Here is a 23,138-nt window from a genome sequence, read left to right on the forward strand (position 1 = left end):
CCCCATTGGCTCTGCGGCCCGCGGGGCCCCGCCCCGGCCACCCCCGCGCCGGTGCAGTCTGCGGGCGAGGCGAGGCCGGCGCCGCTCCGGAGGCTGCGCGGGGCGGGCTCAGTGCGCCCAGGGCCGCGCGTTCTCCGGCCGGGACCGGGGTGCTGACGGCAGCCTCCCGCCGCCTCGTCGTTACTCAGCACAGCGGGCGAACTCACACCCCGCCGACTCGGCAGTCGGGAGAGCGCGGGGCCGCCGAGCGGAGCGCTAGCTGCAGGTTAGGGGCTGTCCTCCCCCGGCGTTACGGAGATGGACGGTGTGCGGGTGATCCCCTACCGCGGTGTGCGGGCGAGTTGTTTCCTCGCAGGTCCGTCCGTGCCTTTTCCCCTGTTCAGACCCGCGGCTCGTCCGCGCCGCCTGGCGCAGGCGTGTGTCGGCCCCTGGGGCGAACGGAAGGGCCCGCGACAGCCCCCGGCGTTTCCTCAGAGGGGCGGGCGGCGCGGCTTCGCTCGCCGGCACGAACTGGGGGGGGGGAGCTGCCGGCCCCGGCCACCCTCCTGCCCGCGTCCCTGTGTCGCTGGGCTCGGGGGTCTGTGGCGGTGTCTCCTGCCTCAGGGTGCCCGAGTGCTGTGGGTGTGATCTGTCGCGGTGCTCCCGACTCCGTGGTCTTTCCTGGACTCCTTTGTTGGAAACGGGCGCCCCGACTTATGACACGCTTGTTAAAATCTGGCTTTTCGCGGCTCCACAGAGTGCCTTTAAGTCACTGCTGAGAACTTCTGCGGAACCCTTTTCAGATGCGGACACCTGAGGAGTTGATTTAGTTCCCGCCAGCCTGGTTGAATTTATCCCTTCAGCTTCTGCTGTTGAGGTGGGAGTGACGCTGGCCTCAACATTGCTCTCAGGTATTGTTAATATAAAAATTTAAAGTATTTGTTCAGTAATTAACTAGGAAAGTTCGTGGCTGCGGAAGTCGGAGTGGAACCACCTGAAGGCAGAGCGGTGTTACGGGCGGAGCTCCGCGTTGGTGGCCGGCCGGCCTGCGCGCTGGGACACCGAGCTGGGGCGGCTGGAACGCGCCGAGGCTCCAGCGCCGGGCAGCCGGCAGATGGTTTTAGCGGAGCAGATCCAGGGGGCAGGGTCTTGCTCGGAGCATGCAAGGCATTATGTAAGCGACTTAATTCCGCAGTTGTCTATCTGCAACCTTTAGAGGTTTAGTTTGTTCTTCGGGCGATAAGGAATGTCTGGATTTTTTCACTTAGTGTTTCCTGGATTCGCTTTCTTTTTTCAACTGTGGCGTTAGTTTTTGGTATGTACAAAGTAACAAGCAGAGGTTAAGTAATGTCTCTCTATGTAAGTTAAGATAGCTAGACTTTGTAAGACTAGCAAGGGTGTTTATTTGTTTAGAATCGAATTAATCAAAGTGAAGTTTTGGTTCTGTCAGGCTTCTCTGTTTTCATGTAGTATACTTTGTCCTTTAAAAACTATCTTAAATAGTAACATCACAGTATTTCTTATTATGGCTTTTTCATAATTGAATAGACTTCCTTTGTGTAGTTTTCTGGACTTACTGTGTATTCTTTCTTAATATTCTCTTAATCCTTTTATGTGGTACTTAATCAGACACTAATGATTTCTTTCTTACTGAACATTTTGTTGGTTTAACTGTTGGACTGGTTAAAGGATGTTCATATCCTCCTGTTCCATTTTTAATATTACACAGGTGTTGAAGTAAGTATTGGTACTGGCTTGAACTCAGATTTTCATTGTATTGTCTTCAGTGAAAATGTGAGAGAAAATACTTCAGAATTTCTTGTTTCAGCAGTATATAATGAACAGTAAAGATGAAGAAAAACCACAACCAAACAACAAACCCACAACCAAAATACACATAAATAACAACTAAACAAAACAAAAAAAAAAAAAAAAGCCAAACAAACAAAAAAAACCACCAAAAAAAAAGCCCCAAACCAACAATTTTAATATCTTGCCCGTTATGGTTTGAACAGCACTTAAAGTTCCAAACCAGCAGTTATATTTATGAGTTTGACTTTGTTCTTATGAATAGTTCGCATGAAATAGGCAATTTAATTTAAATAAACAATTAGAATAATTTATATTTAATGTAAATACAAGATTCCTAGGTAAGTGTTTGCAAGGGTTGGGCTGCCTTTAAGACTAATACATAGTGAAGTATTCAAAGATGTGAACAATAGGTTTCACTTTCTTGTTATTATGTACAGATAGGAGGACAGGAATAATTCCTTGAATGAAAAAAAACACATTTGTGTTACCCTAGGAATAGGGTAACACAATAAGATAAATACTTTAGGTGTTCTTTAAGATTAAATAGACATTTTCCCTCTTCTGTCAGCCTTTATGAGAAGGCTAATTGCCACAGAATGAATTGAAATCACTGCTTGTGGGCAGTTTTGCATTTGTAATTTTGTGTGTTAGGTCTTTATTCATAAGAGAGATAAAATTGATAAAATGCTCTGGCTTTCCTTTTAAAAGCTAATCCAGAAGGGGTAAGTAGTAATACAACTTGGGTCTGTTTTATTTCTTAGCCTCTATTGCTGCAATAGAAGAGTTTTCTCCAGTTTCTTTCACAGAATTTTCATACTTAATTACTATGAAAAATGCAGTATAATTTTAAAGGGGATGTCTATTTTTTTATTGTATTCTTTGTATTGTTGGTATATTTTAGCAGGTGTAGGAACTGTGTTTTCAGACCAGCACTGGCATTTTTGTTACTACTGAAATGTTAAATAGAAGGTGAGATATTTGTGTGGTTGGGATGTGTTGACCTCAGAACCTGATGATGCTGTAATGAGCACAGAGATTTACATTATATGTGCTCAGAAGGTGTTAGACAATACCTTAGGTATTCACAACACATCTTAGTCAAATGAGTCCCTTTAAAGTTACTCATCTGTACTTATTGAACCATATGCTTAAAGTAATCTGGTCGGAGTTGTTTTTGCCTCAGCTTTGCTAAGGATACAGATAAAGCACACATCCAGCTTATTCACACTCTCATGTGAATACAATCCATCACAGTGAATGACAAACCAGTTCCAGTATAATAGAAACACTGTTCGCATTTAGTTGAAATTATTCTCCTCTGGAAGTTCAGTAGGTGTTTTGTGTCATGTTGGTTCAGTTAGTGACCTGCTGTTTTTCTTGGGTCCTCTGAGTGAAGAAAGTAGCATATATTTGTTTTAAAGAAAAGAGTTGTTGTTAGCCATGACTTAGTTGGAGAGTAACTCTGGAATCAGAATGTTTTGTTTCAGTAGGCATATTTTCCATTGAATTAAAAGATCAATATATAAAGCCTACATTAGTCTAGCACAGGGGAGGAATAATACTTCATTTGTGGTCTTCAGCATGTCATTCACCATATCTGGTGACAGCCCATTTTTAGCACATTTAAGCTATCTTGGGGGACAATACCACCACATCAGCTGACTCACTGTGGTTTACTGCAGTACTGTCCTGTGTGTGAATCCCTCAGGCCATTTTTCAGTCTTCTGAAATTACTTTGGTAAATAGCAAATATTTATGGTGTGAGATCATATTTGTAGTATTTCTGGGCTGTTTATACTTATAAATAATGTAAATTCCTATTCTAATTCTTTCTGACAAGTGGATTTGGAAGAAATAAGAAATTCTGTAGCTATCATTGTATGCTGGTATAGAGTGCAATCTGCTGTTCCTGGGCAGAACAAGCTATTTATATCTCACTTTTGGAGGTACAAATTCTTTTAAATTTTTCACAAAAAATAATAATCACATTTAGAATAAAGTATAATATCTAACTTCACCTTTGGCGTTTCTGTAAAGGTGGGAAAACTCACTTGGAACAGATCCATTTAATAGTTTCTGATAGAAATAGAAGTGTTTTTGAGTATTGGGTCATAGGTACTTGAAAAAAAAGCATGTTGAGGCATCACAGGAGCTTCTCTGGACTGTGAAGTTGAACTCATTAAGTAGAGGTGAAAGAAGTTGCTTCTTTGGTGCTCATAACTGTAAGAGAAGTAAAGAAGGAGCAAATACACCACCACCACCCCAATAGGAGTTTTATTTTGCATAAGACAATCCCAACCTTTTGCTAATACTTAAGACTTCCTCCATAGACTCCTTCCACTTATCCTGACTTATGGGTATAACTGAAACTTAATGCTCACATAATCTCATCTGATGGGGATGAGTTATTCCAAATTTGGGTGACTAATTGTGCTAATACACAACATTATTGTGACTTCAGCTGGCAGGAATATGGTCTTTTATTCAGGATCTTCTTTAAGAGTTTATCTACCTTCTAATGGGAGCTGATCAGGACTTCCTGCCATATCCTCTAAACTGGTGTTGAAGGTGTCCCATGTCTAAGCATCTGTGGTTTCCCTTTGTTTTGAAGAAAACTAGAGACCTGGGGTGAAAACCCTTAGCTGTGGCAGTCTCTTTCTTTGTGCCCTCTTTTTTCTGTAGTATTCTAAGAATGCTCGTGCTGTTTGTCAGACTGTCTCACTGTGCCTGTTTCTGCTGCTCTAAAAGCAAGGTCCTTGTAACATTGTTTGCAGTATGTTTTCATACTGTACCACCCGGAAGAGACCATTCATACAGCCAAAGATACGGATTGTTGTTCTGTAATATATGTTAACGTGTTTTTGCAGCACTTTGATATGCTTGAAGCTTTTTTGAAAAGAAATTTACACATGAAAACTGTGCTTCTGTACAAATTTAAGGACAAAATTTGAAAAATCTAAATATTGTTAGGTGTCACAGTTAGCAGTAAGATTTTATTGTTGGATGACCTAAATACTTCTGGAGTGGCATGGTACATGGTAGACAACTGAAATCTGCTTGTTTTGTAGCTTGAGTCAAAGCCAGTATGTGAAATTGTAAGTGTTTATGTTCACAGAAAACTGTCAGGAGATGAATTTGAGACCTGTAGATAGATTTGGTATGAAAAAGTTGTTTAAGTTAAGATGAAATGTCAGATGCCTTAACACAAGGAAAGTAGCATAAATGCTTATCTTTTCTGTGCTGGTTTCCGGCATGGTACTTGTCAAATTTCATTGCTCTTCTTATCTCTGAGAAAAAGTATTGCTGCAACAAAGGGTTTCCCCCCATCCCTTCTCACTGCTCTAAATAAGGAGTACTCAGTGTCTACTTTAAGGGCTATTGTCCTTTACCTGGCTTGTTTTAGGTATAGGTGTGTTTACTTTTTGTTTTCCTGCACTCCTCCCTGCTGTTAAAGCCAATGCTTTGAATTGGTACTATAGATTATATTGCTTTAACAAATATCTGTGATAGAGCATTTAGTTTGGAATGTGTTTCTTAAAGCAAAAAACCACCCCAGTTTTGTCATTTATACAATCCCAGTTCCTATGTCCAAAGTGCTAAGAGTTTCTTTGAAGGTTTTCATAACATTTAGATCAGCAAGTACGAGGTGCTCAGGTAAGTTTATGGCTACATTTTCATGTACCAAAGCTCTACAGTGTTTGCTAAGCCAGAAGCATCATCTTGTTTTGTCTTCTAAGTTTTGACCTTTGTGCGCCCTTCATACTTCTGATAGTGCTTGCAGGAGCCCATACCTCATGACTGCAATACACATTCTTTGTGTTTCGGAAATGGTGTAGTGATTTTTAGCTGCAGGAATCTGCATAACCTTAGTTTGCTGCCACTCTGCAACTTATTTTAGTTGTTCTTTATCACATATGTATTTTTCAATGGGAAGAACGCTTTTCTTAATGTCTTAAGATAAGGACCTTCCTTTCCTCCAAAGAAACTCCAAAACCCATGCTTGCTCTTTCCCTGGGTAATCGTATTTTACTTTTGATGTCTAGCAGGGCTTTAGAGTTACCACTCCTCTTTAATAATACACTCATTGCGAATTAACTAATAATATCAAATTAGATGTTATGTGGAAATATGCATATATATATATAAGTTTCTGTTTTGTTAAATGTTCAGAAGTTATGCATTATTTTCTACAGACATTATGTTTACATTTCTTTTAAGTTGGGGTTTTGTTAATGTCACATTGTACCTGGAAACTGATATATTCTCTCTTCCCATTTCAGATTAGAAGATGAATAATCTTTCCTTTAGTGAACTGTGTTGCCTGTTCTGTTGTCCCCCATGCCCAGGGAAAATTGCCTCCAAGCTGGCATTCTTACCTCCTGATCCCACATACACACTGATGTGTGATGAGAGTGGTAGTCGCTGGACTTTACATCTCTCAGAGCGAGCAGACTGGCAATATTCTTCCAGAGAAAAAGATGCCATTGAGTGTTTCATGACTAGAACATGTAAAGGCAACAGAATTGCCTGTATGTTTGTGCGTTGCTCGCCTAATGCCAAGTACACTTTGCTCTTCTCACATGGAAATGCTGTTGACCTCGGTCAGATGAGCAGCTTTTATATAGGACTGGGTTCACGGATTAATTGCAACATATTCTCCTATGATTATTCTGGATATGGTGCAAGTTCTGGGAAGCCAACAGAGAAGAATCTCTATGCTGACATTGATGCTGCTTGGGTGGCCCTTAGAACAAGGTAAGACATTAGTTGCTATTTTTCTCCATAATTTTTCCATTTAGTTCGATATTCTTCTCATGTTACAAATACCCAGACTACAAAAACTATTTTTTTAAATAGTATGCAATCATAAGAATAACTGCTCACCAAAAATCCCAGCACACTGTGTATTTTACACCAAAAAGGTATAAAAACCTGAAGCGTATTGTTATGGCTTGGTCATTGCAACTTGACCATCCTGTTTAATAATGATGGTGTCAGGGATATGACTTAGTGTGAGGGCATGTGGACTTCAAATCCTGGATTCTGGTAATTGTCACAGTGTGTTTAGAACTTCATCAATGTATTAATGAGCAGATTTCCCCTTTTCAGTGTTTTAAATATACCTTTAGTCTTGCATTCCTTTCACATTAGAAGTATGATACTTCTTCTCAAAGAAGAATATGTTATCTATTTATTAAATAGGGAAAAAGCTTATTATCATAAACCTCATTCAGCCACAGGGGATAGGTTTTCAGCTTCATCTATTCAAAAACATGCATACTAGGTTGCTAGATTAGCTTTTGGTGTTTATTTTTATTACAGTGGAAAGTTGAGCTATGACTGTTCATAAGCCAAGAGCTGCAACAGATGCACTGTTGACTATGTTTTGTAGCTGGTAGGTGATCTGGATTAGCTACTCAGTGAAATACCCGGTAACATTTACCCAAAACATGACGTGGTTTGTGAACAATGTGGAAGACAGTCAGAATTATTTAAATGTAACAGAAAATGGAAGAGAACTAGGTGGTGAAACACAATACTTTGTGTCAGTTTACAAGCTGTTTTATAAACTAATTTGTAATTATTATCTCTTCTTCCTCATAACAAATGTCTGAATAGAAGACCTGCGAGAAAATGTGATTGCAATTTGAATCTCACCTCAATTCTTGAGCAATGAAGTGTACTTTCTCTAAACAAATAAGATTGTTCATAATTTGTAGGACAAGGCTAATGAAAGAGGGTATATTGCGATTCGATGTAAGAAAGAAATTCTTTTCTGTGAGTGTGATGAAGCACTGGGACAGGTTGCCCAGAGAAGTTGCCAAGAGAAGAACTGGTTGCTCAGAGAAATTGTGGGCAATTTCCCTATCCCTGAAAGTTTTCAAGGCCAGGTTGAATGGAACTTTCAGCAGATTGGTGTAGTGGAAAGTATCCCCTACCTATGGCAGGGAAGGTGAAATTACTGGATCTTTAAAGGTCCTTTCCAACCCAAACTATTCTATGATTGTGATGTCCCATCTAAGTGTGCTCTTTCATGAGCAGACATTGTTGGGGAAACCTCTAAATATATCTTATAAGAGAGATTCTTATGTTTAAAAATGAATTCACCTTAGTTCCTTTTTTGTCTGCCTTTTTTGAATTATTATTTTACCTCCAGTAAAAATTAGGTAATTCTGTAGAGTGTATAAAGCTTCCATTGGTCTGCCCAAGTTGTGAATTTCACACATATGGACTGAATTTGGTCTACTGCTGAAAAAGAGGTTGGCATTGCCAGTTACACCTGTAGTACTCAGGACAGCTTTCCAGTTGAGTGACCTGGTCTCATCCTTGTATCTGAATGCTGGATGTGTCAGGGGGAAGTTCAGCACATGACTTTGGATGTACAGGCTCACAATTTGATTATCTAGCTATGGTATTCTTTTGATCCCTGAGACAGTGCTCAGCTGTGTTAAAATACAGAATGAATATCTGGACCAGAATGGAGCCTTTGAGCATTTGCTGCAGCCTTGATTCACTTTCATAGCATAGCCCATTCTGTCAGTTTCACACTGGCACCATCTTTGACATTTATAACTAATTCTGCAAAAACAAATTAATTTGACAGATTGTTTGCAGGGTAAATATATAGCTATAAATATAGTGTATGGCTATAACCCCTTGAAAATTCTTTTTGATGAGATGAGATAAGAAAGTGACCCTAGGGTTTTAAACTGTGCCTTGCAGTTTGTGATGGGATGAAGAAAAGAATGGAGAAGTTACCTTTGGAGATTGACCACAATTATCCATAGCTCCCTGCATTTGCTGTTCTGAAAAATGGAATCATAGAACCCAGCACTAAATGGTGTTTCTGGGGTAATTGAAATGCTGATGTGGGCCTAATTCTACAGTTAGTGAAACCACTTGTGGTAAAGACTTGCTAGCATCTTAAGTTTTGCATCTTGGAAAGACAATTCTCATACTCACCTGTAAATCAGCACAGCTGTCCAGTGTGGACTGGACACCCGGGATGACATAGTCTGGAACTTGTACTGAGGGTGATGATGAGATTTTGTTCTGAATATTGTTTTTCTTGTGGATGAATGCAAAAGAGTAGTTTGGCAGCCTATCAGAACAGGTAAACAGCAGATGTAGATCCTGAGTTGTGTCCCTATTCTTTACCTTGAGTATGTTAATAGGAAGCAGTAGCTACCTGTGTGGATAACAGCTGTGAAAGAAGGTGGTGTGATTCACTGCTATCATCAGGTTTGGAAAAGTTGTACATTGTTGCATATGCATGTGCAACATGAATATTACTATGGGACTGTATAAAAGCTGCAAGTGAGGACATTCTTTTTCCAGCTGTCATAGCTACCAAGTGTTGAAATAGCAGGAGTCATTTTGGGATACGCCTATTTTCTGCTGTTCTGGTCTCTGAAGGCCTTTGATGACACCCTAGCAAGGGTGGAAAGGTTTAACCTGCCCCAGGCAAATGCAGGGCAAGTGGCGCTCCTGCAGAAACCTCTGAAAATGTGCCAGAATTCCCTCATGACCAGATTTACCTGTAAGAAGCCAAACAGCCCTTTCATTGTTGCTTATCATGGACTGCATAATAATTGAAAATTTGAAGGGTAAATCTCATCATCAGATGATGTGTCAAAGTAGACAGAATGTCCATAAATTGAACAGTCAGGTATAGGAATAGTACTGAATCTGTTTGGATGTTGGCCAAAAGTGTTCATTTCACAAATTACTCTTTTTCTCATGCAGAAAGGAGGGAGCAGGTTCAGCTAGAAGTTGAGGTACTATAACTTTGTACATTTGGAAAGAAACTGAGGTTTTATTTAAATTGATAGGGGAAAGTAGCTCAATTATCATGGAGGAGAAATCTTGGCAATAGAACAAGAGTATTGGTAGCATTTTGAAGTTTAGAAAGGGCTGAACTGTCATGAGAGAGGCAGAAAAGGTGCAGTTTGTTGATTACAATGTGGACAATGCGTCTCATAAAACATAGTTCCTTTTTTCTTCTCCCAGTGGAAAATATTACATGTATAAGAAGGGGAACGCGCACATCAGTTGAGGAAGAGCTGTATGCTCCTGAATTTTATTCATGCCCTGCAATGTTGATAGTTACAGGTGTGGATAATGTTCATGCCCTTCATGTTCTGCAACTTGCAGCTGTAATTTCATGTATTATGTCCGTGATGACAAAGAATTCTGAATGTGCATTGCAAATTCCCTCAGGATGTTCCCCCTTGTTCTATGTGCCACAAGTGCTGTGTTGGTTTTCTAAATGTGTGTGTTGCAATAGCCTCACAAACTGTAGCTTCTCTAGATTGTCTAGTGTAAGCCTAAAGAGGTACTATGGAAAATTTACCTTTCTAAGCTTGATCTTATCAATACTTTACTTCGTTATTGTAAAGCAATCGAGTCTTCTAGACTAAGAACAGTAGTTCAGAAGTAAATATAGATTATTTTGTCTCCTTTATGTATATCTAGATAAAAATGGCAGGTATTTTTATTAAAAACCAAAAGCAAAGAAAGAAAACCCAAAGAAACAAAACAAAAAAAAAACCCACCCTCTACCTACCTTGTCACAGCCAGACATACATTTTGTAGTTTGCTTATTGCACATCGTGGTAATATGATATGTATTTAGTGAAAATATAAAATCAGGTCAATACCCAATGTAAGTAATGTACATCCAATTAAATTGTTCAAGGAAAGGTCAGACAGCAGTTTGAGCAACTTGATTCAGTGAAATATTACCTCCCTGTGGCAGGAGCCTGGACTATATCACATTCCAACTAAACTGTTCTATGATTCTGTGAAGAGAAAAAAATAGTGTAGGGGTAAAGGTGGACTACCAGTAAGATAAGTGTTTAGCAAAGTGTAGAAAAGGTCTTGTTACAAAGACAGAAATATCAAGAAAATAGTGAAAGAGTTTCTGTTAAATCACATGAAGTTCATCACAAAGGGGAAAAAAACCAAACCATTTCATTCCTGTTTAGCTGTTCTTTTCCTACCAGAAGCTGAAAAGATCAGGCCAGAAGTGTTTAGAGTTGCCTCTTTTTCAGGAGACCATCTATATCTGGTCAATATATATAGGGCCACAGAAAAGGATACTGGCTTCATTAGTGTTATCTTGAGCCCTGGTTCCAGGCAGTGAAACAGTTGGGACCATTACAACAACTTACTGGCTTGCAACTTCCTAAGCCCTTCAGTGGCATGCTGTTTCCTGCTTGTCCCTGAACACAGGCAGCACAAAGGTGCACAAAAGCAGTTGCTGCACTACTCCGAGACAAGATTTATTTGGTTCCTTTCATTAACTGTTAAAACCTAACGAGGGGGAACACATTGCTGAAGCTGAAAATAGGAAAGTGGTTCTTTTCTGTTTGACAATAGCCTAGCTTTGTAGTGACATTAACCTGTGCCTTTAGCATGGTGATGAGGCAGAAATTTGTGAGCATTTAGACACTGTGAGGATGTCAGGAGGCTTAAGTGAACACAGGTTCTGTGTCAAACATGCTCTTTAGATTCAGTCTGCTTTCCAGGCAGATTATCTTTAAGTGTGTGAACATAAAGGATGAATTGGGTGTTGAAAGGAATTAGAATCTCAGTTGCTCTGGGAAAGAGAAAGATGTTGCAGTCAGCCTTTAAACTGCAGAAAATATCTATCAAGTTTTGTACCAGATTCTGCCCAGAATAACTTGCCCATGAGGAATAGTGCCTTCTCTGAGAAGGTACATCTGTGCATAGCTACATCTAAGGTTTTCTTCCAAGGGCCTTTTTGGTGATTATGGCTTCAAAAAAAATCGCCAAACCTAAAAACACCCTCCATTACCTTCACCCACACATTGAAGGTTTGTCTATGATGATACAAGTTATCTAGGATTACTTGAGTGGGCAACAGTGTTTACATTAGTCCTATTATCAACATAATGAGCTTTCAAAGATAAAAACAGTCTTTACAGCATGTCTTTGACCTCTTGTAACCAGAGGAACTACTTGAAGAAATAAGGCTCTGTAAATGTCCCCCTTCTTCAGAATGGCCTGCACTTACAAGGCACTGATTAAGAGAACAGTGTTACTGAAACTTTTTCTTTGGATCTGACATTCCTCCTTTGGGAGACTAGGTATGTAGTCATCTGATAATTTGACACAAAACTTCCTGGAGTTTAACAGGCTCTGAGTCTATTAAAAGAAGTAAACAAATTTTATTAGTAGGGAACTTAAAACCAGTTACCTTATCAAGAATTTTTCTGGTTTAGATTGTAAAGTGATACCTTTGAGAGATAGCAACAGTGGAACAGTTGGGCTTTCTTTTTTCCAAATGTTTGGGAAGCCTGTTGTATTGGGCTTTTGTAGCAGGGGGCCACAGGGGTGCCTTCTGTGAGAAGCTGCCAGAGGCTTCCTCCATGTCTGGCAGGGCCAATCTCTGTTACGTCCACAAAGATGGATGTGCCGCTGGCCAAGGCTGGGCCAATTAAAATTATGGTAGTGCCTGTGGGATAACATATTTAAGAAGAGGGGGAAAAAAATCATTGCCCATTGTAATTTCGGCCAGAAAAGAGTGAAGTGAGACCATGTGCTGGGAACAGCCCTCCAGATGCCAGGGTCAGTGGGGAAGGAGGAGCAGGATGTGCTCTAGTTGTTGGGGCTGAGATTCCCCTGCAGTCTGTGGTGCAGACCATGGTGAAGCAGCTGTGCCCCTGCAGCCATGGATGTCCACAGGGATGCATAGATCTACCCACATCCCAGGGAGGAGCCCCACACCAAAGCAGGGGATGCCTAAAGGGAGGCTGTGACCCCATGGGAGACCTGTGGAGAGAGGAGCCCACACTGGAGCAGCCTGTCCTTGAAGGACTGCACCCCATGAAAGAGTGACCCATGCTGCAGCAGTTTGAGGGGGACTCACATCTGAGAAGTTGATGGAGAACTGTCTCCTGTGAGAGGGATGCCGTGGTGAGCAGGGGAAGGACTCCTTGCCCAGAGCAGCGAGAGAAACAACATGTGATGAACTGGCCATACCCCCATTCCCTGTCTCCCTGCACTGCTGCATAGCCTGTAGAGCTGTGAAGGGGAGGGCGTGGGGGAAGGTGTTTTTGAGGTCTGTTTTATTCTCGTTATCCTGCTCTGATTTTGTTAGTAATAAATTCAGTTAATATCTCTACTTTCAGCTGGTTTTGCCCATGATGGTATTTGATGAGGGATCTCTCCCAGTCCTCATCTCTGCCCGTGGGCCCTTCATTAAATTTTCTCTCCTCTGTCCAGCTGTGGAGTGGAGTGAGACAGCTGCTTTGGTGGGTGCCTGCCACCCAGCCAGGGTCAGCCCACTAAATATTTTCAAGACAAAAGGGAAGACAGGAATGAGTGTATGTAATCTCTGTTTTCCAAGCTGCTTAGTTTCTTATTTGTGAGACAGGGGTTGATTATTTAGGTTTTCATCCTCTTCAAGCCAGAATATTCAGAAGTCTACCACCGCTTCTGGTTATTGACATCCCTATTTTAGTTTGCAGATTGCAAAGCATGTAGTTTCTGGTGGGCACTGTGAAGCAATCTATTTGACTTTGGTGGAGTAAGAATTACTTTAATCCAGATATTGTAAATGCTTCTCTTGCTTTATTTTTTTGTAGACGTCATTGTACTAGTTTGAAATCAAACCAGTGGGAAATTGCAAGTCAGAATTATAATTTTATAGGGAAAAAACTAAAAGAGATAAATAAATGCAGTAGTACAAGAACACTGACAAAGACATATACAAATACCTGACACCCTATGGTGGTAGCAGTCCAAGCAGAGTGGTTCTGTTGAAGCGGTGATCCTGTAGAAATAATGGGTCTGAAGATCCAGCAGTAGCTCTTGTCCTCTGGGAGTCCAGTAGGTAAGCACTGCTCTGGTGTTCAGAGTCTCAGCTTATATCCAGGCTGGAATGCTTGGTTCCTCCCTCTGGGCGGAGCATCTCACAATGGGATGGTGAGTCATGTGATAAGGCCTGATGGGCCCATTAACAGGAGATAGTCCAGGAGGGAGTTGTCTGTGAGTCATGTGGCAAAGGTGCTGATGGGCCCATTAACAGAAGATAATCCAGAGTGGGAGAGGCAGGGAGCACTGCCTCACCTGGTTTCAACAGTTCATGAAGATGGTGATAGAATATACTTCAACCCAGGACAATCATTTATCTATCTTCAGGCTAAAGGAATTTGATCAAAAAATAAGGGAAAGAATAATGAGAAAGAGGAGAATATATGTTCCAAAATACACTTTTTGAGTTGTTGTCCTAGGGTGACCCCTAAACCCAGGCCAGTTGTGCTTTAAATTCCTGTGTAATGGCCTGTATCTTGTGAAACTCAGCATCCAAAGAAATGCAAGTATAGTAATTGGCAAGGTTTATTATTTGAAAACTGTTTTATCAAAATATGCTGTGCAAACTGTATGCCATACCAGAGACGCAATGTGTCAGGTATTAATGCAAAAATTATTATTTTGTTCACATTATGTGGGAAGGAGGGAAGGCCATACTGTACTTTCAGAATGGACAAATGTGATGTGATCTGGGAGATGATTTGTAAAAGGATAGGTGCTAAGATGTTCTCAGATGTTTCAGAAGAGATGCAGAAATAGTGAAGACCTTAGATTTGGTTTTTTGTTTCAAAGCTTTAATTTATTGTATTTGTGTGTGTTGGAATTTTTAGAAAATCTGGTTAGTGCTTGAAATTGCTTGTTTGAGAACTGTCATGGGGTGAAGGGCATGCTAGAAGTTCCAGGCTGATGATGAAGACATAGAGTTTTAGAAGTTTTAATTTGATAATCTGATTATTACTAGAAACTCTTACTAGGAAACACTAATAGCAATTAAGTAGTCATGATGCAGCAAGATTCCTGTGTCAGGCAGAGTCTGCCTCTGTGCTAATACTTCAAAGGCTTTTACATTTCACTCTATCAGAACCCAATTTAAAAGAAGAAGTAAATATTAAATAGACAATGTTAGATGTGAACAGTGGGTTTTAAACCCAATTTAGCAAGTTATTGGCATGCCTAATGAGTTCGGCTATTGACACATAACATGAAAGTAATACAATTTTGAAATCTTCCTAGATACGCTTTTTTTTTGTTAACTTTATTATATACTGATGCAACTTAGAGAACATTTTTTTCTGGCTTATTAAGAAGTACTTGTGGATTTGGGGAGAACTGTTTTATTGGTTGGTAACTTCAATATCTTGGTACACATGAAACACATTTTTTCCTAATGTTCCTGATTTTTCAGTCTCTTAGATTTTACTGAATTTAGTGTTTGGTTACCTATACAATTATTGACCCATGTTTATAAGATACTGGAGAATTTTTTTGTTACTTCTCCTCCTGTGACTTTACTGGAGGTATGCAAAATATACTAACTTGATAACTTCTTTGTGGGTATGGGTGTTGTTATATAGTGTTGACAGAAATTATGTATGCCTTTATTGTAGACAAGGTAACAAGTGCACTCTCCTACACTTCATTTTCATTCCTTTTAGAATTAAAGTGGCAAACATCAAACTTACTTCATGCTGTCCCACAGTGACGTTAGGCTAGGCTGGTCTTACTTAAAAAGTTGAACAAGTTCTTAATAATACATAAGAGCAATGATTAGGGTTTGGGTTTTTTGGTTTAGTTTTGGGGCTTTGGGATTTTTTTGGAGGTGATGGGAAGGAGTTGATTTGTTTAGTGTGTTTTGCGGGGTTTTGGGGAGGCTGGTTTTTGTTGGTTTTGGGGTTTTTTGTAAATGGGGTTTAGTATTAATGCAATGTAGTATCCTTTCCTATTAAAGGTAGTTCCTTTCCCAAGTTTAGATACACTGTTGCAGTCTGACCTGTGCGAGAGTACCTGGTTAGTACAGGGCAATGGATCAGCAGCTCACTTCTGTGGCAGACACTGTTCTTGGCCATGTTACCGTTCTCTTTAGAGGCTTTTCCCGTGTAACTTGGTTAGCAATTGCTTTTTGTATTCACACTAATGCCGAAAAACATATTAAACTGACTTGTATAAGTGTTAATTAGATGTTTCTTTCATTTGCCCCTGTTAATTACATCTTACTAGGAGGGAGGCTTTGACTTCAATTCTGTATTCCCTCTTGGGCTATTTTGTTTGTGGGTTAGGTTGATAAGAACAAGCTTCCTGCCTATTACATGGAATGCTCAATATTTCTATGCTGATCACTGTTAGTATGGGCATGCTTAACTCTCACTAATTTGTAAACAATGTTACCAGCTCGCAGGTTTTATCAGGTATCAGAAGAGTAAAGCTGATCAAATTTTTGCAGGCTTGATTATGTTCCATGTGATGATAACCAAAGACTTGTTGAGGCTCTAATTAGTTTTCTGTTGTAGGTCCACTGGAGACAATATTCAAGACTTTTAACTTGTGTACAAGCCACATTGCAATCACAGATCCATATGTAAAAAATTAAATCATTTTTTCAATATTATTCAGGCATAAGGAAAAAAAATATTGCCGATAGAGAGTAAATAAATAATTGTGTGTTTTAGTCAGCAATGTCATAGAACAGACTTGCCTGTTCTTCTACCAGCTTCTCTTTCATAGCTGATACCCTTCTGAAAATGTTCATCTTCAGAAATGCTTTTTTATGCCTTGCTCTGTAGGTTTTGTCTTTCTCACTTTATATGCCACTTTTAAAACATTTCTAATTTTTCTAGGTATGGAATTCGCCCTGAAAATGTGATTATATATGGCCAGAGTATAGGAACGGTACCATCTGTGGATCTTGCTGCTAGGTATGAAAGTGCTGCTGTAATTCTTCATTCTCCACTGACCTCAGGAATGCGAGTAGCTTTTCCTGATACGAAGAAGACGTACTGCTTTGATGCATTCCCAAAGTAAGTTGTAGGACTTTTTTTTTATTATTTAGTATTCATTTTCTCAATTACAGAAGTTTTCAACTAGAGAAACAAGTAGTCTGGAAAATTCTCTGAAGCTTTTTTCAAAGGTTTAATAAAACAATTGGAGAAAAATCAGTGAATAACATCAAAGAGGAACATTTGATCTGAATAAGTTTACAAAACTGCGTCTCTAATCATTTTAGTGGGTATCTGTAAGGAAGTAATTAATTTTCCTATATACAACAGGTAAATCCCTAGTTTTAACAAGTAGTTCTATCCAGTGAATTGTTAGTCTGGATAACTGTGAACAAAGTCATTTTCAGTATGTTACTGTAAGATCCAAAAACTAAGTAGACCTTAACTGAAGGAAATTCTTGTCATATATTTCACAACTATGCCATTGTTTTCATAGATATAATCTTTTTCTTACAGCATTGACAAAATTTCTAAAATAACATCTCCTGTCTTAATAATCCATGGAACTGAAGATGAAGTAATTGATTTTTCACATGGCCTGGCATTATTCGAGCGTTGCCAGAGACCTGTAGAACCACTGTGGGTAGAAGGAGCGGGCCATAATGATGTGGAACTCTATGGACAGTACCTTGAAAGATTAAAACAGTTTGTGTCACAGGAACTGTTGAACTTGTAATTTTTGTTGTGTATTTACATGTGTTTTTTCATTTCACTGCAGAACTGCATGCCTTGATATACATGTAACTTAAAACCTGAATGTTGTGTTTTCAAATCATCTTGGTTGCCTTCATTAAAAATACAGGTAATGATTTGTCAACATAATTAATGAAGGTTTTAATGCCAACATTATAAACTGGAATTACATGATCATGCAGTCAGACTTGGAAGTTCACATTTCTTTGTGTGAGGTTTTATCTTCTTAGATGTTAAGAAAAAAAAATCACAAGGAGTACTGTAAGAAAATTAATTATATAAAACCGAACGCTGTAAAAGTGTTGCCAAGTGCTTTAGTATATCTAAAACAAGTTTATAAATATTTTTTAAACATCTCAAAGTGTACTGTGGTTTACTCAGATGCACAGGTGTAATTAAAAACAGACTTTTAAGCAGTTGTTCTGTAAAAATGTGATAGCCATAAAATTTGAGCAAATACTAATGTATATAATAAGAATAAATGAAATAAATGTGAATCACTGGAAATGATTCATACCCTGTTTTAGGGAGAGGCAGGCAAAATAGATATCTTTTCCGATATGTTTTGTTTCTTTTGTGCGTAGTTTTCCTTTAGTTATTTTGTATTCATGTTGTCCCTTAGCTTTCAGGATAATAAAATGTACCCACTCATGTTCTCAGGAGTCCCAATCTTGCCAAAATAATGCCATAAGTTATCATTGTTGTAATGTAAGTATCATTCACATGGTTGCTACTGAGGCCACAAAATACCTCTTTGAAACCACTAAGACTTTTAAAACCTAGAAGACTTCTTGAGCCATGTTTTAAACACTGATTTTCTAGAGCCACAATGTGTCATTAAGAAGAGCCTTGAAATCTATCCAACATTGTTATAAAGAGTTTGCAACTTATCTGTTAACTGATCAGGCTTAATTTTGGATGTTTAGTGTAAAAGCTTATTGTTTTTTGAGTGTTGTGTGGAAATTTTACTAATCAGGCCTGGATGGGGTGGGAGGAGTGGCAGGAAGAGAATATTGACATTTTTCTATTAAGTCATCGTGAAGTAAACTTAAATTGCCTTTCCCTTGAATGCATTTTGTGTGAATAAAACTATGAAAAATAAACTTAATTATTCGTAGCCTAATTGTGAACAAAATAATATTCCAACAATACACACTGTGCTTTTAAGGCCTTAGGTAGTTTAATTGTTCTGCTTTTTTTTTTTTGTGATTGAGACAATTGTATTCTTAAATATAGCTTTGAGTATTATGAAAACTTGTTAAAGATATTTTGATTAATAGTAAACAATATTCCACAAACGTGCAGTTCTTCCTTTTTCTTTTTATTCAAAGAAATAGCAGTGGTTGCTTGCAGTATCAAAATGCTTAGCAACTCCCCATTTATTCAAGACAATCTGACATCTAAAGCAGTAACACATTGTTCTGAATTGCCAGCACAATTCTTTACCTGCAACTACTGTTCTGATCACCTCCCACCCCCATGTCTCACCTTACTACAATTTGCCAGTTCAGCACACAGGCTTTCTGCTGCAAAGCTGCTTGTAAACTTTTTTTCTGTAATGAATTCTGTTTCCTTATTTGAAATTGGAAGGAATTCTTGTCTTGCGCACTTTGGTTAGTTAATTGAGTAGAAAGGCATTTGTTCTCAAGTAACTAGGTTCCTATTTGATTTTCGATCAAGGATGGTTCAGTGAATTCTGAAATTCAGAGTATTTTCAGGAACAACAATATTAGACTCAAAGATTTTCATCCTAGTTCAAGACTTTTGGATATAGGTGTGTAACTCAGTTTTATTACATCATATTTAATACATAGTTTGATTTCCTTTTCTTACTACCCTCTAGCCACTATCTCCAATGGAAATCATTACCATTAAATGTTTAAGTGCTTTCTTTGTGACCAGTGAAGCTTGTTTTGAGATTCACCTTCAGGAATTAACAAATAAAACAGTGGAATGTTAGAAGTGGAATGTAAAGTGATATATATTGGCTGAAGTTTGGTTGCCTGCCCACTGCAGGCAAATGATCAACTGTCATCACAAGAACTATATGATTGTGTTAGGGGATATTATGGCACCCTGTAACTGAAAAAGGCAGAAAAGGTGTCTTAGCTTTTTGTTTTGTTGCTTTTGTTTGTGTTTTGTTGAAGCAGAACAAAAGATCTCTTTTGTCTTCAGTATGTGCAGCTGTGCTGGATTGCAATGGTGAGTAGAGATTCTGGTCTCTTTTGCACCACTTACTCATGGGTAATTATTGCCAGTTTGTGCTGATTTATGTTTTATACCTGTATTTTTTTCAGATGATTTGGATACGTGAAGGAATTAAATGGGTTTTAGGCATAGCCTAGCCTTTAGTGCAGATTGCATTATAGTAGCAAACTTGTTAGTGACAGAAAGCAACTCTGAGCTGTTGCTACAGCGAAGAAAACATTTGACATCCTGATTGTCTTATCCTTATAGCATCATTTTGGTGAAATTGACAATGGGCTGTTGTTTCATGTTACTGATGCAATTGTCTTCTAATAAATAAAGTTGATTCAGCATTCATTGAAAAGACAATGCCTTTATTTTAGGGAAAAAGAAAAGCGGGTTTGTAAGCCTCCTGGTGTCATTCCTGTGTTGTTTTTTTTTTCTTTAAGAGACGTATTTTGACAGTAAACTGTCTTTTTCAGTTCTAGAAACCTTGGCAAATCAGCTTTCATAGCAACTTGATATATGTAAAATATGTGATTACTTTCTTAAAGGTGGGGTCTGTTTGGAACATGTTTGGCTTTTACATTCACAGCTCCATAAAACTCACCTCTCTTTTTCTTCCCACTTCTGGCAGCAAAGAATTCTAATGTATCTTCAGTTAGTTAATCTTATTGATTGCTTTTAAACTTACTTTTCTTTTCATAACTTTTTAATAGGAGAAAAATATTGCGTGTTTATTTTTGGGCTCCTTTAATTGGGTGACATTGGACAGCAAGGTAACACTCATTTGGAATATTCCAGGTCTTACAGATACTGATTTTTCTCACTACACTGTTAATATCTTAAAGTCAGAAATAAGAAAAATAGTATGCAAATAGGGGGCTGATTGGTTGAAAACTTTGTAGAAAAGGAGTTGGGGACCCTGCTGGGACAGGTTGCACATGAGCCAGCAATGCACCCTTATGCCAAAGGCAAGCAAGAGCATTCCAGGCCCAATGGGCAGAGATTTGCCAGCATGTCATAGAAAGTGATCCTACCCCTATTCTCTGCACTGTGAGTGCAGATGTGTGTGAAATGCTGAGTCTAGCTCTGGGCTTTTGCATGAGGAAGATATGGATGTACTGGAGGAAGTCCAGTGCAGAGCCACAGCTATGACTGAAAGACTGGTGCATTCAGCACAGGAAGGGATGCTGAGAGAGCTGGGGCTATTCATCCTGGGAAAGAAAAGATTTATCAGAATATTAACTGTTGTGTGTGAATATCTGAGGGAGGGAGTGGAGAGCGCTGAACTTTCCCCTGAGAGGCAAGAGTCTATGATGACACACTAAAAGTCAGAAAATGTAATCTGAAATTAGAAAGCAACTTTTTTTTTTTTTTTTTTTTTTTGTCTCTTTTTTTTTTTTCTTGTGAGGCAGATGGAACACTGGGACTGACTGTGGAGTTCTCATCTTTACACATTGTCAGAATTCAGCTGAGCTCAGCTTTAGGCAACCTGCTGTAGCTGAGCCTGCTCTGAGCACACAAGTAGATGATCTCAAGGAGTTCCTTTCAGCATCTGTCCTGCATACAGCAGCTCAGACATGGAGACTGTTTATTTAAAAGAATTATCTTCAATTGGTGTTCTCTACTTTTGATGCTTTAATTTAAAGCAAAAGAAAGCAACAAAAGAGCTGTGTTTCTCTTAGTCCTGATACCATCACTGTTTGATGCACTGCTGCTGAATCAAACTAATACCAGATTTTATACCACAGACAGTGTCATCAAAGATCACAGATTGCTACTGTGTACTACAAAAGGAAGATTGAAAACCTAGAAGTAAAATATAAGCATGCTATCCTGAAAAGAGAAGAAGTGCTTGAAAGATATCTTAAAATTGTCAAAGATGGAAATGTTACATTCACAGTGACTATTAAGTTGTGAGGTACGGTTGTTTTGGGCTGTTTCAATAAAATCAGGTAATAAAGATGGTTCTACTTCACCTGATTAATGTTTGTAAAACAGAAATTAATTTTGTCTGTGGGGAAGTTTGTAATGAGCTAGTAACTGTGTCAGGCTTGCTTGCCATCACTTAAACAGTTCAGATAACTCTCATTGTTAAAAGTTAGTGTGAAAACCCATTCAACCTGAGTACCATCAGATTGAAATGTTTGCATGACACTACTTTAGAACTCTTAACATATGGAACTTCATAACTAATTTGTATTGTGAGATTATTAATTGTAAATAGCCATAAAAAGAATGATTCTCTAATAAATTCTATTGCATGATGATAATAATTTCTACATTGTATCTTCCTTTTTTTTTAGTTTTTTAAAAATTTTTATTTCTCAGTTAAGGTGTCTTCTTTCTGTGCAAGGAAATAAAATCCTAGCAAATTTCTGGTAAAATAGCAAGGAAAGTGTTTTAAGAAAGAGGACAATATAAAATAAATGGTCTTAAAAACAGAAAACAGATTACTTTTCCAGTGAGGAAGGGCCAACCATAAGAAATTATATCAGCATTAACTTCTCCCCAGGGGCATTAGTAAGGTGTGTTGTCTAATAATGTCTTTCAAAACAATGAGAAAACCTTGAAATGGTCTTGTTGCTTAAAAGGTTTTGTGGTTAGTAAAGGAATATGGTTGGTAAACCATACAAATGGTTGTAATTTTAATGTTTGATTTTCAAATTTTTTTGCTTAAAGAGGGCAAATAGCTTTCTAACCTTCAATGAACACTGCAGAGAAGACATGAGAGAGAGATTGATGAGACTGTCAATATGCCCTCTTATTAGGCTAGAAGCTGTGTGTACCTCAAGCAGGTAACTGTACCTTGTCTCCTAGAACTTCGGGTGAATGTGATGTGAATGTAATCAGGCTATTGTAATGAGACATTTTTAATTCACGAACATTTTTGCCAGAAGTTTTCTTCCGAGTCAGGTAAATGGTGGATTGACTAAAAGTCTAAAACTGAACTATGCCAAAGATCCAAATAAGTCTTAAGCCAGAACATTTCGAGTCATTTGATCAGTAATTCATCTAGTAACTCGAGGGCACACAATGGCACTGCATCTCTTTCTCCAGCACCTGAAATATTACAAAGATGCTTGGTTGGCCAGGTCATCTGCTTTTAAAGGTCATATGGTCTAAGTACACTTTAAATGTAAATGTTGTATATTTATATAAGTCAATATAAGTCATTCTAAGGAGAGCAAAGAGTGTTTTGGATAAAAATCAGCAGCAGCTTTGCAAGAGCATTACTGATTTGGAGACACATGATGCATTCTGATTTGTCCCCAAGTATTTCTTAAAATAAGTGTGCTAGGTCCATTTGGTAGATGCTGCACACTCTTCAAAACAGGAACAGAACTATCTGGTGTATAACAGCCTCCAAGGATGGTGCTGTTTTGTTACATTGAGGGCAATGCTTTAATTCATTAGAAACGTATTCCCAAAAGATTTGGGTGGTAAAATCTAAGTGCTGATGAGGCATTGCAGACCTTTCTACTTCTGAAAATAATACTAGTTAGAATATAGTTTACTTCTTTATTTTGTATTTGGTCAAGTGTATCATAGTGAGCAGCACAGAGAAAAGCAAAGTAGTGCATGCCTTATTATTAGAATTCTGTTTGTGTTGTAGTATCATTTAAAGTT

General features: G+C 38.7%; 1 protein-coding gene across 2 annotated transcripts; it reads left to right on the forward strand.

The window, feature by feature from the left end:
• Positions 1-129: 129 nt before the first annotated feature.
• On the forward strand, positions 130-21,804 carry ABHD17B (abhydrolase domain containing 17B, depalmitoylase). Of its 2 annotated transcripts, none has more exons than XM_066181322.1 (5): positions 130-265; positions 737-890; positions 6,072-6,546; positions 16,467-16,646; positions 17,082-21,804. In XM_066181322.1, the coding sequence occupies exons 3-5, from the start codon at positions 6,080-6,082 to the stop codon at positions 17,299-17,301; spliced, it is 867 nt and encodes a 288-aa protein (XP_066037419.1). In that variant the 5' UTR covers positions 130-265; positions 737-890; positions 6,072-6,079; the 3' UTR covers positions 17,302-21,804. The 2 variants fall into 2 exon arrangements, with proteins under 2 accessions (XP_066037419.1, XP_066037420.1); XM_066181323.1 differs by having other exon boundaries at positions 783-890.
• Positions 21,805-23,138: the final 1,334 nt, after the last annotated feature.

This window comes from Chamaea fasciata, unplaced genomic scaffold (assembly GCF_029207755.1).
Source record: "Chamaea fasciata isolate MVZ Bird 193981 ecotype frontalis unplaced genomic scaffold, bChaFas1.0.hap1 SCAF_4, whole genome shotgun sequence".
In the NCBI taxonomy this organism is placed as follows: domain Eukaryota; kingdom Metazoa; phylum Chordata; class Aves; order Passeriformes; family Sylviidae; genus Chamaea; species Chamaea fasciata.

Excerpts from the sequence above, each read along its gene's own strand:
- ABHD17B (XM_066181322.1), top strand. The coding sequence starts at position 6,080 with ATGAATAATCTTTCCTTTAGTGAACTGTGTTGCCTGTTCTGTTGTCCC. Across the intron at positions 6,547-16,466 it reads TGGGTGGCCCTTAGAACAAG|GTATGGAATTCGCCCTGAAA; the intron begins GTAAGACATTAG and ends TAATTTTTCTAG. Across the intron at positions 16,647-17,081 it reads TGCTTTGATGCATTCCCAAA|CATTGACAAAATTTCTAAAA; the intron begins GTAAGTTGTAGG and ends TTTTTCTTACAG.